Source organism: Aureococcus anophagefferens (genome assembly GCF_000186865.1).
Source record: "Aureococcus anophagefferens unplaced genomic scaffold AURANscaffold_14, whole genome shotgun sequence".
Classification (NCBI taxonomy): Eukaryota; class Pelagophyceae; order Pelagomonadales; family Pelagomonadaceae; genus Aureococcus; species Aureococcus anophagefferens.
This window is the reverse complement of record NW_008705574.1, coordinates 608,737-623,820: the sequence shown is the minus strand read 5'-3', so window position 1 is coordinate 623,820 and position 15,084 is coordinate 608,737. Positions and strand designations below refer to the sequence as shown.

At 75.8% G+C, this 15,084-nt stretch overlaps 3 protein-coding genes across 3 annotated transcripts in view; all 3 read left to right on the top strand.

The window, feature by feature from the left end:
• Window positions 1-996: 996 nt before the first annotated feature.
• On the top strand, window positions 997-1,404 carry AURANDRAFT_15476 (hypothetical protein; the record flags this gene model as incomplete). The annotated part of the gene is made up of 1 exon (XM_009040312.1): window positions 997-1,404. A coding segment is annotated over one exon (408 nt), but the record flags the coding sequence as incomplete, so codon positions are not given.
• Window positions 1,405-2,887: 1,483 nt separating this feature from the next.
• Window positions 2,888-6,233, top strand: AURANDRAFT_65389 (hypothetical protein; the record flags this gene model as incomplete). The annotated part of the gene is made up of 2 exons (XM_009040313.1): window positions 2,888-4,162; window positions 5,622-6,233. The coding sequence occupies 2 exons, from the start codon at window positions 2,888-2,890 to the stop codon at window positions 6,231-6,233; spliced, it is 1,887 nt and encodes a 628-aa protein (XP_009038561.1).
• Window positions 6,234-8,897: 2,664 nt separating this feature from the next.
• The window catches only part of AURANDRAFT_65388 (hypothetical protein), a gene marked incomplete at both ends in the record, with an annotated part of 6,756 nt that continues 569 nt past the window's right edge, over window positions 8,898-15,084 (top strand). Inside the window, 2 exons of the mRNA XM_009040314.1 lie at window positions 8,898-12,358; window positions 12,541-15,022. Of these exons, the coding sequence (XP_009038562.1) occupies window positions 8,898-12,358; window positions 12,541-15,022 (5,943 nt within the window). The remainder of the gene's footprint in view (window positions 12,359-12,540; window positions 15,023-15,084) is intronic.

Below are 15,084 nucleotides of genomic sequence, written 5' to 3'. Positions count from 1 at the left end.
GCGCCGCCCGCCGGAGACGCCGCGGCGTCGGCGCTGCTCTCCGTGCCGCCGGCGCCGGCGCCGCGGCCCGCGAAGCCCATCCCGCCCGTGCGCCAGTCGTACGCGCGGCCGCCGCCCGGCGGCGGCCTCGGCGGCCCGCCGCGGGGCTTTCCGCAGCAGGCCTTCGGCCAGCGGCCCCAGTTCTACGGCTACCCGGGCGGCCACTTCTACCCGCCGCCGGCGGCTTTGGGCTACTACGGCCCGGGCGCGTACCCGCCGGCCTACGGCGCCGCCGCGCCGCGGCCCGGGCCGCCGCGCGGGCCCGTCGCGTCGGCCGAGCTCCTGCCCGAGTCGAAGCGGCTCGGCGCGACGGAGCTGCTGCTCGCGGCCGCGCCCGCGGCCGCGGCGGCGCCCGCGCGCGCCGAGCCGCCGGGCCTCGCGGCCGCGCTCGCCTTCGCGTCCGCGGCGCCGCCGCGGCCGCCGCCGGCGCCGCCGCCGCCGCGGCCGCCGCCGCCGAGGCCCGCGCCGCCGCCCGCCGCGCCGCCCGCCGCGCCGCCCGCCGCGCCGCCCGTCGCGCCGCCGCCGCCGCCGCCCGCCGTCGTCGCGCCGCCGCCGCCGAAGAAAAAACCCGCGCCGCGGCGGAAGAAGGTCGCGAGCTACCGCTTCTGCTACGTGCAGCCCCCCGAGCGCGACATCCTTGCGGCGCAGCGCGCGGCGGCCATGCGCGAGGCCGAGGTGCGGCCGAACCCGAGCGGCGCCGCGCGGCTCGAGCCGCGCGACGGCATCGACGACACGACGAACCGGAACCGCGTGACGCGCGCGCTCGCGCGCGCGGCCGCGGACCTCGCGGCGCGCCGCGAGGCCGCGGCGGCCGCCGCGGCGTCCAAGGCCCGGGGGCCGGACCCGAAGAAGGCGCGCCAGGCGCTCTACGTGGACGCGCCCGCGGGGTCGCTCGAGGTCACGCGCGACAAGTACCGGCGCATGAAGGCCGTGCCGCTCGCGGCGCGCCTCGCCGTGCGGAGGTCCCACATCCACGGCTGGGGCCTCTACTGCAAGACGGACGTGCCCAAGGACGCCTTCATCATCGAGTACGTCGGCCAGGTCGTGCGCCAGGCCGTCGGCGACAAGCGCGAGAAGTACTACGACGACGCGGGCGTCGGCTCGTGCTACCTCTTCCGCCTCGACGAGGACGCCATCGTCGACGCGACGCGCCGGGGCAACATCGGCCGCTTCATCAACCACTGCTGCCGGCCCAACGCCTACGCGAAGATCGTCGCCCTCGATTCGAACACGAAGAAGATCGTCATCATCGCGCTCCAGGACCTCAAGGCCGGCGACGAGGTCATGTACGACTACAAGTTCCCCATCGAGGACGACAAGGTCAAGTGCTACTGCGGCGCGCCCAACTGCCGCGGCACGATGAACTAAGATCGACCCCCGGGGAGGCCGAGCGCCTCAGGTAGCGCTTCGTCGACTTCTTCGTACGCGTCGAGGAAGTCGTCGAGGAGCGGCGCGTGGTGAAGTCATCGTTGAAGCGAGGATTGTAATTAGGAAGGCTGGACACTGCGAGGAACGCTGCCCTCGTCCTCCTCGCCTGACGCCACGCGCGACGACGGACGACGACGAGACGCTGGCAGCGTCATGCCGGCCCGCCATAGAAACACCGTGGCCCAAAGGCGCAGAGCCAGGGAAAGAGCCAGGGAAAACGGCGCCCCAAAACTGTCCATGAACGACGCCGCGCGCGTCGTACAAAAGGCGCACCGCGCGAACTCGGGCAGAATCGCGCCGGCGCCGATCGAGGCGCACGTGGTCGAGGCGCGCGTGGTCGAGGCGCGCGTGGTCGCCGTCGCCCCGGGGGGCCGGAGCCGACGCTGACGGAGCAGTGCGCGTTCCTCAAGGAGCAGCTCGGTCTCGAGGGCTCGATCCCCGTGGTCATCGCTGGTGCCTGCCGCGCGCTGGGCGTCGACGAGGCGGGCACGCTCGTGGAGCGGGCGAGGCGCTGCCGCGCGGCCGTCGGCGGCGGGTCGCCCGCGGCGGGCGCGGCGCCGAGCGCGCCGCCGAGCCACCGCGGCGGCGGCGCGCCGATCCATTGCGAAGTCCTCCGGGACGACAGCGCGCGGAAGCTCCAGGGGCTCCAGCGACAGCGGATCGCCAGGGCCAAGGCCCAGGAGGCGCGCGTCCTCAAGGTCCAGCGCGCCGCGCGCGCGCAGATCCAAGATCGAAAGGTCGTCGTCGCGCCGCCCTGCGACAAGAAACTGTTCGTCTTGGAACCGGAACACAGGACCTACGAGGAGCACGAGCGACGCGCGAAAGCCCGCGGCATGGTGCTGGCGACGATCGCGTCCCCCGAGGAGAACCTGGACGCGAGATTCCCGCTCGACAAACAGACGGCGTTCATCGGAGCGATTCGACACGGCACCGGCACCGGCCCGGGCGCGAAGCACTGGCGCTGGGCGGACGGAGCCGCGTGGGGCTACGCGAACTGGGCGCGCGGCGAAGTCTTTCTCGGAACGAACCGCGCGCGCATCGCCGGCGACGGGAGCTGGCACGGCGTGAAGGCCGACGGGAGCTACCCGAGGAAGCTACCGGCCCTCTACCACACCGGGACGGCGGTCCCAGCGTGGATGGGCGAGCGCGACGCGCGGCACCAGGCCGCCGCGGCCACAAAAGGCGGCGCGCGGCACCAGGCCGCCGCGGCCACAAAAGGCGGGTGTTGCGCTGTGGCGTAGGGTGTGTGTTATTGCGGCTCACGTTCGAGGTCTCGGCGCGAGAGGACGCTGCCACTCTCGAGGCCCCATGTGCGAGGCCTCAACCTTGTAAGTGTTGAAGGCACCCAAAGCTTCATTCGGCAACTTGAGCCCGTCGCTCCCTGGCGTCCGGGCTGGTGTCCGATTCGGGGCTGGCCACCATGGACCTCTGCTGCGGGCGGGACCTCTTCACGGAGCGCGCGACCCTGGAGACGGCCCTCCTGACGAAGGAGAAGCTGAAGCGCTACGAGGAGCTCCGGGGCGACTGGTTCCGCTTCTCCCTCGTCTTCGGCGTGGTCCACGGCTGCACGGTGACGCAGCTCTCCTACGCGTCGACGCTCCAGGGCGCGCGCCTCGCGAACATCTCGCTGGCGACGCTCTACTTCTGCTACACGGTGTCGGCCCTCTGCCTCGCCGACGACTTCGTGCGCAAGGAGGGCCCGCTCCGGTCCGTGCTCGCCGGGCTGGCGAGCTACCTCGCGCTGGGCCTCAGCTACGCGCTCTACGCGGCGGCCCCGGGCTGGTTCACGTCGGCCTTCGTCGTCGCCTGCGCCGTCGTCGCCGGCGCCGGCGGCGGCCTCATCTGGGTCGCCCAGTCGACGCACTTTGCGCGGACGGCCTACGACGCGGGAGGACCCGCGCCCATCGCGTTCGCGTCGTCCTTCGCGTTCTGGTACATCACGCTCGAGGGCGTCATCAAGCTGACCATCGCCTGCATTCTCGTTGCCTACGCCAACCTGTGGGTGGCGATTTCCGTGATCTTCCTGCTGTCTTTCTCGGCGTACGCGGTGCTCTACCTGTTCCCGGAGCGCTGCGGCTTCGAGGTCGACGCGGCGGCGCCGCCGCGGCGGCTGCGCGACTTCGCGCACACCTGCGCGGCCGTGGACTTTGAGGCGCTGACGGCCGTCGCGCGCGCGCACGCGGCGGACCGGCGCATCCCGCTCCTCTCGCCGCAGTGGCTCGCGTTCGGCTTCTCGTCGTCCGTCTTCACGTCCTGGTTCTGCGGCAAGGTCTCGGAGAAGCGCGACGAGGCCGTCGTCGGCTTCGCGTCGGCGACGCTGTCCTTCGTCGCCGGCGCGGCGTCGCCGCTCCTCGGCCGCCTCGCGTCGTCCGTCGGCCGCGGCGCGCCCGTCGCCGTCGCCGTCGCGGGCTACGGCGCGCTCTGCGGCCTCATGCTCGGCTGCGGGTCCATCGACGGCATCACGTCCTGGGGCACGGTCTGGGTCTACGCGGGGCTCCAGGGCGTCGCGCGGTCCGCGTTCGAGGGCACGGCGAAGATGATCGTCGTCGAGCAGTTCAAGGGCAACGCGACGCAGCTGACGAACCGCGCCATGGCCTCCGTCTACTTCCACATGGGCGTGTCGTCCATGGTCACGTTCCTCTGCTTGGAGGTCGCGCAGTTCGGCGGGCTCGCGCTGACGTTCGGCGGCTTCGCGGTGCTGCTCGGCGCGGGCTACGTCGCCGCGGAGGACCACACGGCGCGCCTCGAGGGACAGCCGGAGCCGCCGCCCCCGGCGCCCCAGCAGCAGGGCCTCGCCTGACATGAGGTCGAGCGCGCGCCGCTGCTGCGCGAGTGAGGGGGGCGTCTTCTTACCGCGGCCGCGCTCGGCACAGGCACAGACACAGTTAGGGGCGGGGGTCTCACAGCCCCTTCTCGGCACAGGCACAGACACAGTTAGGGGCGGGGGTCTCACAGCCCCTTCTCGACGAAGCCGAGGTGCGCGAGCGCGTGGCCGCAGACGCCCGCGGGGTACTGGCCTAGCTCGTAGCCGTCGAAGGGCACGGGCTCCGGCAGCCGCGCGTTGACCGCCGCCGCGAGCTTGGGCTGGTCGATGAGGGGCCCGTCGCTGTACTCGGCGTTGGCGATGCCGTCCATGAGCGCCTCCCAGCGGCCGTCGGGCGCGTCGTAGCCCTCGTTCCGCGCGCGCTGGCACTTGAGCGCCAGCGCGAGCACGAGGTCGGACATGTCGACGGTGCCGGCCTTGGCCCAGGCGAGGAAGGACGTCCGCCGGTGCCGCTTCGCGAAGTGCGCCCGGAGCGCCGCCGCCGCCTCGTGGGCGAGGCCGTCGGCCGAGCCCCACTTCCACTCCTCGTCGCCCCAGCTCTTCGGCGGCGGCTGATCCTCGAGGGCGAAGGGCGGCGGCGGCGGCGCGGGCTCCGCGGCGACGGCGACGCGGCGCGGCGCGAGTCGATGATGCCTTTGGGGTTTAAGAGACGCCGCGACGGCCGCGACGGCGAGCGCGCGGAGCATGCTGGCGGCGCACAGGGCACTGCTTTCTCTGGCAGCGCGCCGCGGGGACCGGCGCTGTATCTGCGGCGAGGGCGCGCGAGCGAAGCGGCTTGAGCGGGTTTGGGGCGGTACGCAGCCGCCGAAGAAGATGACAGCGCTGCTTGGAACTGTCGTGGGCGGCGACGCGCGTGCACGAGACGCGCAAGCGGTTGCGCGCGCGCGGCAGGCGAGGCCGATCCGAGGCCCTACTCGAGCCGAGCGAGAGACTGCGAGAGGCGCCTCGGCAAGTCGGCAGCATCGTCGGCCTCGGCCTGGGCGCACCGCAATTCGCGCCCAGCATGGCGCGCCCTGCGCTGTTCGCGTTCGCTTTGTTGGCGCTCTGCGGCTCGGGCTCGTCGGTCTCGTCGAAGTCGTCCGCGGGCGGCGCCTCCGGCGGCGGCGGCGCGGCCGGCGGCGGCCGCGGCGGCGGCGCGCCGGGCGGGGCCACTCCCGCGGGGAGCCGGCGGCCCTGTGGCCGGTCCATCCAGCAGTACTGCAGTGGTCTCGGGGGCCTGGAGTCGATTCGGCAGTGTCTCGGCTCCCTCGTCGGCAGGGCCGTGCTCGAGCCCTCCTGCGAGGGGCTCGTCGCGGCCCGGCACGCCACGCTCGAGGCCTGCCGGCCCCAGGCCGCCGCGCTCTGCTCGAACGGCGACGAGGACGCGGCGCGCGCGCCGCCGCTGAGCTGCCTCCGGAAGAACAGGAACCACGCGCGCGTCGTCGACACGCCGTGCGGGTCCGGCCTCGCGCGCCTCGCGGAGCTCCGCCGCGCGGGGCGCCGCCAGCCGGGGTCCCGCGCGGCGAAGCGCGCCGCGACCCTCGAGCAGCGCGAGGCCGACGACCGGCGCGCGCGGATCCGCGCGATCTTGGACGCTATGCCGAAAGCGGAGAACGGCGGCATCGCCGACGAGCACGCGCGCCTCGTGGCCGCGGCCCACATGGCCGACAAGGAGGCCCGGGACACGCAGGCCTACCTCGAGCGCTACCCGGCGGGCCACGCGCAGCTGCCCGAGGGCACGCACGTCAAGGCGACGAAAGTCGGTGGCGCGCGGAACCCGTCCTCGGCCGGGCCCCGGAGCCCGGCCCGGCGCCGGCGCCCCGCGCCCGTCGGCGGCGCGCCGGAGGCCGTCGCGCCGCCGCCGCTCGCGGAGGCCGCGCCGCCGCCGCTCGCGGCCCCGCCGGAGACGCGGCGACGGCGGCCGCGGAAGCGGAAGGACGCGCTCGCCATGGTCGGCATCTAGTCGTAAAAACCCACTGTACATTTGGGACATGTAAGCCGGCGGTGAGATGCGAGCTCAAGAGGACCGCCAGCATCCCGCCGTCCGGGCGGCGCCGCCGCTCGTCCCTAGCGTACCCCGCCGAACGGCGCTTCGACCGGCGTCGTCCGCCCGTCACTTCCCGCAGAAACAGTCGACCTGGTCCTCTTCGATGTCGATGGACGCGACCTCGATGTCCGCCTCGATCTCCATGCCGACGCCCCAGCACGTGAGGTCGACGGCGACCCCGATGGTCGCGCCGTGGATGCGGCGCGTGGGGAGCGCCTTCCGCGCCGCGACGAGGATGCTGGCGAGACGCTTCAGGGCCTTGGGCACCTTGCTCTTCTCCTCCGCGTCCTCGTCGCCGGACCCCCACCCGTCAAAGGTCGAGCCGACGAGGTTCGCCCAATGCATCTCGATGGCCACGTTGCCGCCGACGGGGAGCGACACGATGATCTTCACGGCGAACAGGCCGACGCATACCGTCAGGCTGCCGCACCAGCCTTTGGCCGTGAGGAACGACTGCGTGTGCCGCGAGACGTCCCCCGCCCACTTCGAGGCTTGCGCGTGCGACATCCGGACGTTCTCCCTGGCCACCGCCATGGCGTCGGAGAGAGAGGACCGACGCGCGGGCTTGTCCTCGATTGCCTCCGGCGGCTGGCTCGGACTGGTGAGCCACGACTCGGCCGGGGCAGGCGGCGGATTAGGGTCCACCACATCCTGCTTGGAGCAGGCGCAGAGCAGCGGCCTCCTCTTTTTCGGCGCGTCGCTCTCTTTCTCTGCCGAAGACCACATGATGATACGCGCGGGGGCAGCCCGTTAGGTCCTCGCAGCGTCGCACATCTCCGTGGCCAGAGGTCGCGAATGAAAGAGTGTGACAACCGAGATTGCAAGCGGTCGCGCCTTGTTGAAGTCCATGTTGAAGCTCGTTCAAGCCCAAGCAAGCGCCATGTACCATATCCCGCCGGCGGGGTATGGCAGGGAACAGTGGTTAACTTCCGGGGGGGCGCTCGCTCCCGCAGGTCCCGCAGCAGAGGAACTCGGGCGCCGCGTTGACGAAGGTGCACGCGGCGCACGTCCAGGGCGTCGCCTCGAAGTGGCGGATCAGGCTCAGGTCGACGGCGTCCTCGAGCGCGGCGGCCGCGAGCGCGGCCGCGGCCTCCATGCGCGCCTTCGTCACGGCCCGCCGCAGCCGCGGCGGCGACCCCGGCGGCAGCGGCGGCCGCGCCGCGCGCGCCGCGGCGGCGTCGCGCGCGCGCGCCGCGGCCGCGTCGTCGCGCGCGCGGCGGTCGCGCGCGCGGCACGCCCGCGCGATCTCGTCCTCGTTGGCCATGGCGACGGCCTCGCGGCGCCGCGCGTCCATGGCCTCGAGCTTCGCGCGCGCGACGCGCTTCAGACGCTCGAGCTCCGCCTTGGCCGCGTCGCGGCCCGCGCGCTTCGCGGCGGCCTCCCGCCCCCGCTCCCGCTCGACGAAGGCCGCCGCGGCGGCGCGCGCCGCCTCGTCGCGCGCGCGCTCCTCTTCGAGGCGCGCCTCCTCCTTGAGCCGCAGCCGCTCCGCGACGGCCCGCGTCTCCGCGCGCCGCGCTTCCAGCGCCGCGAGCTTGCGCTCCGCCTCCTCGCGCCGCATGGTCTCCTTGAAGTCGGCCTCGGCCTTCCTGCGCAGGTCCTTCTCCGACCGGGCCGCGTCCCGCGTCTCGCGCGCCTTCGCCGCGGCGCCGCGGAAGCGCCGGTCGCGCGCCTCCGCTTCGTCCGCCTCCGCGCGCTCGTGGGCCTCGCGCGCGGCCCGCTCGGCCTCCTCGGCCTCCCGCGCCTCCCGCGCGGCCTCGCGCATGGCCGCCTCGCGGAGCCGTCGCTGCTCCTCGGCGTGCCGCCGGTCGTCGAGCGCCTGCCGGGCCTTGCGGAGCCGCGCGGCCTCGAAGGCGCTCCGCCGGACGGCCGCGGCCCGCGCGTCCTGCTCCGCGGCGTCGGCGGCCGCGTCCCGCGGCTTCTCCCGCCGGGGCAGCGGGTCGAGGGGCCGCCGCTTCTTGTGGACGCCGTGCGCCTCGGCCTCTCGGTCGGAGGCCGCGCGCCGGAAGTGCGCGCGCAGGGCGTCGCCGCTGCGCTGGGCCTTGGGCGCCGCGGAGAAGAAGGTCGGCGCCGCCGCGGGCGGCTTCGACGCGGCCGCGTGTGCGCGCGCCGACCCAGCGGCGGGCTTCCGCCGCCGCTCCGAAAAGTCGCAGCGCTCCGCGGCGCGCCGCGCGGCCTCGGCGGCGCGGCCCGCCTCGGCGGAGCCGGCCTCGGACGTGAGGTAGGCGTAGGCGGAGCTGATGGCCTGGAACCGCTTCGTCGCCCCGTCGACGTCGTCGGGGTTCCGGTCCGGGTGGTGCTCGAGGCTCAGGCGGCGGAACGACTTCCGGACGTCGCCGTCGGAGGACAGGGGGCTCAGGCCCAGCACGGACTGGGACCGCTCGAGGAGGCCCATGCGAGGCTGCCTTCAGCGCCGGGGGACGCCCATGCGGAGGCGCTGCCCAGGGCAACCTGAACCTGAACGGCCTCGTTGCTGCGGGAGGCGCCTCGAGCTTTTGGCGCGACCGCGATCGAGTGCAGGTGCTGTGCGACTCGCACGACCCCCCAAAGTCCGCGTCGCTTTAGCGCGCAGACACAGAGCCCATGGACAGCAACTACGAGATCCTCGAATCGCTCATCGCGTGGATCGCCGGCGACGAGAGCGGCGGCGGCGACGTCGAGCGCTACCTCGCGAGCCCGCGCGTCGCGGCCCTCGCGCGCGTGCTCGACGTCGCCGGGCCGGCCCCGGCGAAGCGCCAGGCCCTCGCGGGGAACCAGCCGCTCCAGCTGCGGGGCCGGCCGCAGGCGCTCCAGCCGCGGACCGCGCGTTTGGTCGCGGCCTTATCCGACGAGCTCCGCCTCGACGAGGAGGCGTGCCTCGAGCTCTTCGCCAAGGTCACGGACCGCGCGCGGCGCCGCGAGCTCGCGGAGCGCCTGGGCCTGGCCCGGGGCGGCGCGCTCGACGACGACGTCGCGGGCGCCGCGCGGCGGCTCTGGTACTTCGAAGCTCGCTGCGGTCTGCGGGCTCTGGGCGAGCTCGTCAAGGGCGCGCTCGACGGCCGCCTCCCCCGCGCGAAGAAGCGCATACTCGGGGACGCCGCCGTCGCGTGCCTCCGCGCGGACGTGCCCGCGACGCTCCTCGCCGGCGTCAAGGCGCTGAGCGGCTCCGCGTGGGCGCAGCCGGCCGAGCGCGCGGCCGTCGCGGGCGCGCTCGCCGCGTCCGTCGCCGAGACCTGCTTCTTCGCTTTTTATGAAGTACAAATCCTCGACACGGAGGCCGCGCGGCTCTTCGAGGCCGCGCGCGACCTGTCCGCGGCCTTGGACGACGCGGGCCGGAAGGCCGGGACCCCTTCCTTACATCCGCACGCGGCCAAGCTCCGCCGCTGCCGCGACGTGCTCCTCCTGGCGGCGGTCCAGGCCTTGGACGGGTCCGCGCGCTTCCGGGACCGCGGCGCCGCGGCGCCCTCGAGCTCTACGGCGCTCTTCCTCTACGGCGACGCGGCCGACGGCGAAGAACCCACAGAACCGAACGCGCTCCGCGCGGACGCGGGCGCCGCGCAGCGCTTCGTCGACGCCTGGCCCGCGCCGGAGGGGCTCGAGGGCCGCGGCGCGCGGGGCGTCGCGGCGCTGGCCGTCGCGCTGCTCAAGCGGCCGCGGTCGTGGGACGCCGCGGACCCGGCGTCGGAGCAGGAGCTCAGAAGGCGGCTCGGCGACGCGCTCGACGCGGGCGTCTGCCGGTTCCTCGTGCGGACCCACGGGCTGTTAAGAGGCGCGTTGCGGGACGGCGGCGGCGGCCGCGAGCCCGTGGTCTACCTGGTGGCGTTGGGCGAATTGGCGAACGCGTTCGTCGAGGCCCTGCTCGACGTCGACGCCTTACCGGGCCCGCGCGGCGACGTCGAGGGCGTCCCGGACGGGCTCGAGGACGTGCTGGCGTTGGTCGTGGGCGTCGGCGAGCGCCTGCCCGCGTTCACGGAGAAGTTCTTCGGGTCTGTGAATGGTGATGTCACAGCGCTGGGCCACCTCGTCCGGCGCGTCGGCGACTGCGCGCGCCGCGACGACCTGGGCCGCGTGCCCTACCTCACGCTCCTCGGCGCCGTCGCGCGGGGCTCGCATGAGACCGCCGACGCCGTCCGCGACTTTTTACGGGCGGGCGACCAGCCGGAAAACGAGTTCGCGGCCGTCGCGCCGAGCGGCGTCTTCGACGGGTCCGCGCCGCCGCCGGGCTACTCGCTCAAGAACTTCCTGGCGTTGGTGGACCGCTACGGCGAGATGCTGCGGGCCAACGAGCTCGAGCGGTCCGGGGCGACGCCGCCGCCGCCGGGCGCGATGCAGAATTTGTATCGTCCGTTCGACGCGCCGCGCGAGCCGCTCTGGTTGTCCGCGGCGGACGCGGACGCGCTCGTCGCCGTCGCCGACGTGCTCGCCAACTGCGCGCGGCCGTCGCCGGCCCACGTCGAGCGGCTCTGCGACGCGTGTGCTTCATCTTCCCGCGGCGGCGACGCGCCGGGCCACCGCGACGCGGCGCGCGTCGCGGGGAGCTTGTTACGGCTCTACGCGCGCGAGTCCGACGCCGTGCCGCCGGACCTCAAGGCCGCCTTACTCCGCGCCGTCGTCGCGCTCTGCGCCTGCCCGAAGACGGCCGAGGTCGTCGCGAAGCTCGTCGTGGCCGCGCGCGTCGTCGAGTCGAAGGGCGTCGTGTTTTCCAAGCCGCCCCGGCTCCTCAAGCTGCCGCGGGCCATGCTCGCGCAGGAGGCGCCGCCGCCGCCGCCGCCGCCCGCGCCGCCGAGCCCCTACGGCGCCGCCTTCGGCCAGGTCGCGGCCGCCGCGGCGCCGCCCGCGGCGCCGGCGCCCGTGTCCGCGGCCGCGGCGCTCTCGCAGCCGGGCGCGGTCAACCCGCTGGTCCAGCAGCTCGACGAGTGCTGCGGCGAGGGCGAGGGCGTCGCCGACCGCGACCTCCGCGGCGCGGAGACGCGGCTCCGGACCTACGGCGCGACGGGCGCCGTGCTCGCGCTGCTGGCGGCCGTGGAGCCGCATCTCGACAGCGCCGCGCGCGTCGCCGCGGTCAAGTTCGCGGCGCGCGACGTGCTCCTGCGGTGTGCTGTGTGTGCGGAAGCAGCGCCACTCGCCTTCCGCTTCGACGACGAGCGCTGGCGCCTCGCGACGCGCGCGCTCGCGCTCTGCAGCGCCGTGCTCGGCCGCTACGCGCCGGGGTCCGCGGACTGGGCCGACGACTTCGACGGCGCGTCGCGGTCGCCGTCGCCGAGCGGCGGCTTCGCCGTGCTCTACGACGCGCTGGGCCCGGCCTGCGGCCTGCTGCGCGCCGTCGCGGGGTTGGCGGCGCGCGCGCGCGAGGCGGGCGGCGCGGACGACGGTCTCGCGGCCGACTTCGGCGGCGACGACGACGATTTGTGCCGCGACGACGCCGTGCCGCCGCCCCTGGGCGCCGTGCAGCCCGGCGGGCGCCGCGCGGACGTCGACGACCGGTCGAAGCTGCGCCACGCGCTCGACGTCCGCGCGGTGAAACGCGCGCGGAACGCGGCGCTCGCCGGCGCGGGCGCGGCGTGGTGGCGGTCGCGGTGCGAGGCCGCGGCGCTCGAGCTTTTAGGGGCCGTCGCGGAGCGGGAGGCGGCCTTCGGGGCCGCGTGCCGCGACGCCGCGGCGGGCCGGTCGCCGGCGTCGCGCGCGCTCGTCGACGCGGCCGCGGCGCCGCCGCGGACGCTCGGCGAACTGCTCCTGTCGTCCGCGGGCGCGACCCAGGCGGCGCCGCGGGAGCTGCCCAAGGCCTTCGAGGCCATGCAGACGTCGCCGGGCCCCGACGGCCTCCCGCACCCGTCCTTCGCGCTCGCGACGGCGGGCGAGAAGCCCGGCGGGCTCCGGGGGTTCCGCGACGACGATTTGGCGTCCGTCCGCTACTTTGGGTGCGAGCCCCAGGGCCTGCTGTCGGAGCTCGCGGCGCGCGTCGCGCCCCGGGGCGCGCGCCACGCCGAGGCGACGTCCTGCCGCGCCGTGTTCCTCCTGAGCCACGTCGCCGCGACGTCGACGGACGGCGCGGAAATCGACCGCCGGTTCGGGACGTCCCGACGAAACTTTGAAATGCTCGAGCTCGGCCACATCGGAGTCGATTCGGCTGATTTTTGGACGAATCGATGTTTCTCGTCGAGTTCTCGAAGCACGGCGAAAGAGTCTGGTCCAAACCGTTCGATGACGCGCACATTGAAGTCGGGTTGAAGATTCGAGTTCCGCGCAGGTCGACGGACGGCGCGCGGTTCCTGGCCGCGCTCGCGGCGTCGGAGCGCGGCCGCGAGCTCCGCGACGCCTTCGCCGCGCGCGTCGCCGCGCCCCTCGAGGGCGACGGCGACGACGACGACGCCTGGGGCGCGACGACGCCCGACGCCGACGGTTTAGCGGACCCGGCGCCGCCCGCGGCCGCCTCTTGGGCCGACGCGCGGTTCGGCGCGCTGGAGCTCCTCGCGGCGCCGGAGACGCGCGACCTCGCGGGCTGGCTCCTCAACGGCGGCGCGCTGTCCGCGGTCGTCGACCTGGCCCTGGCCTGCACGGCGCCGCTGGACAAGGGCCCGCGGCTCGCGGCGAGGGCCTGCGAGACGGGCGAGCGCGCGCTCGGGCTGTTGTTCGTCCTCGCGAAGCGGCGGGCGTCGCGGTCCGCGGTCGTCGACGCCGTGGCCGCCGGCGACGACGGGCGGGCCCTGACGACGCTCGTGGCGCGCGCCGCGGCGGCCGTCGCGGGCGACGCGGTCCCCGCGGCGTCCGCGCGGCTCGCGCGCGCGCTCTTGGACGTCGTCGCGGTGTGCGCGCACGCGTCCAAGCTCCCGGAGGGCGTCGCCGAGCGGAGCCGCGGCCGCTGCCGCGGCGCCGTCGACGCCTACTTCGGCGCGGCGCCGTCGATCCTCGGGGCGCCCTTCCGCGTGGCCGCGCCGGAACCGGCGCGCCTCGACGACGTCTTCGACCGGGATCCGTCCTTGCGGAAGCTCGCGCTCGCGCACGCGGCGAAGCCGACGTCGCGCCTCTACGCCGTGCTCGACGTCGTCGACGCCGCGGGCCTCGACGCGGCCGCGCGCAAGGCCCTGCCCGCGGACGTCGCGGATCGGCTCGGCGCCTGGGCGGCGCACGCGAACGACGCCGCGGCGGCGGAGCGCGCGGCGCTGGACCTCGCGGACGCGGCCCAGCGTCTGGGCGTCGTCGCCGCGGGCTTCGCCTACGAGGCCGCCGTCGTGGAGACGACGCGCGACGCCGACCTGGGCCCCGTGCCCTACCTGACGGCCGGCGGCGACCCCTTCGGCGACGCGGCGCCGGCCGGCCTGGACGCGCCGCGCCGCGCGCTCGTCGCGCTCGTCGAGGCGGCGGCGGGTGCGCTGCAAACGTGCCCGCGGGGCGACGGCGCCGCCGCGGAGCCCCTCGCGCGCGGCCTCGCCGACGGCCTCGCGAACTTGAGGAGTTTGGGCGAGGTCGCGGATCTCGACGCGTCGAAGCACGTCTCCGAGTTCGCCGCGCTCGTCGCCGCGGTCGGCGCGTCGCTGGAGCGCCGCCGCGACGCGACCACGGAGGTCTTCCGCGGCCACTGCTACGTCGCCCTGGCCCACGGCCTCGCGGCGCTCCGCCGGGGCGGCGCGGCGGGCGCCGTCTCCCACGGCACGTGGTCGCGCGTCTGCGTCGACGCCGCGGCGTCGTCGACGCCCTGGGCGCGCCTCGCCGCGTCGGCGGCGCTCGCCGAGGGCGCGCCCCAGTTCGCCCGCGGCGCCGCGGAGCGGTCCGACGGCCCGCCGGCGCTCTCCGCGGACGCCGTCGCGTCCGCGTTCGCGTCGTTGGAAGACGGCGGCCGCGACGCCGCGCTGGACGCGTCGACGCTGGAGACGGCCGCCGCCGCGCTGCTGCGTTTAGGCGCGGCGCGCCAGGACGTCGCGCTCCGGCTGGTGGATGGTGGTGTAGTAGAAGCCCTGGCGCGCTGCGGCGCGTTCCGCGTCGCGGCCGGCGCGGCCGGCGACGCGCGCGCGCGCGGCACCGCGCTGAGCCTCGAGCTCCTGCGCGCGCTCCTGGCGCGATTGCCGGAGCACGCGGCCCTCCGGGGCCAGGCCCGCGCCGTCGCGACCTTCGACGCGGCGTCGACGGCGTCGCTCGCGGCGCGATATCTCGACGCGCGGCGGCCGCCCGACGCGCTCGGTTCGCTGCGCGCGCGGTCCGCGCTCGTCGCCATCCTCGCCGCGCTGGCCAGGCCCACGGTCGACGAGGACTACGTCTCCGGCAAGCGGCGCACCGACGACGACGACTACTGCGCGGGCCTCTGCTGGCACCTCGTCGCGGCGACGGCGGCGGAGGCGCCCGCGCCGGGCCTGGGCGAGGCGGCGGCGGCGCGCCGCGCGCGCGCGCTGGACCGGAGCGAGCGGTCCTGGCGCGCGCCGGCGCCGGACCTGGCGGACCCGGCCTGGTGGGCCCGCGTCGCGCCGGCGACGGCGCGCGAGCGGCGCCAGGCGGACGCGCGGTCGCGGGCGCCGGGCGGCGGCGCGCGCGCGTGGTCGGCCTTCGACGACCGCAAGCTCGCGGCGGCGGCGACGCTCTGGGCGCGCTGCGTCGACTTCGCGCGCGTCGCGCTCCGGGCGCGGCCCGACGACCCGCGGGCCGACGCCGCCGCGCTCGCGCGCCACGTCGCGGCCGCCGCCGCGGTGCTCGACTCGGGCCTCGGCGCCGGCGGCCCGCTCGCGGCGGCCGCGGGCCTCGTCCTCGACGGCGCCCTCGCGGCGCTCAAGGACGCGCTCGCCGCGCCGGGCGCCAAGGCGAC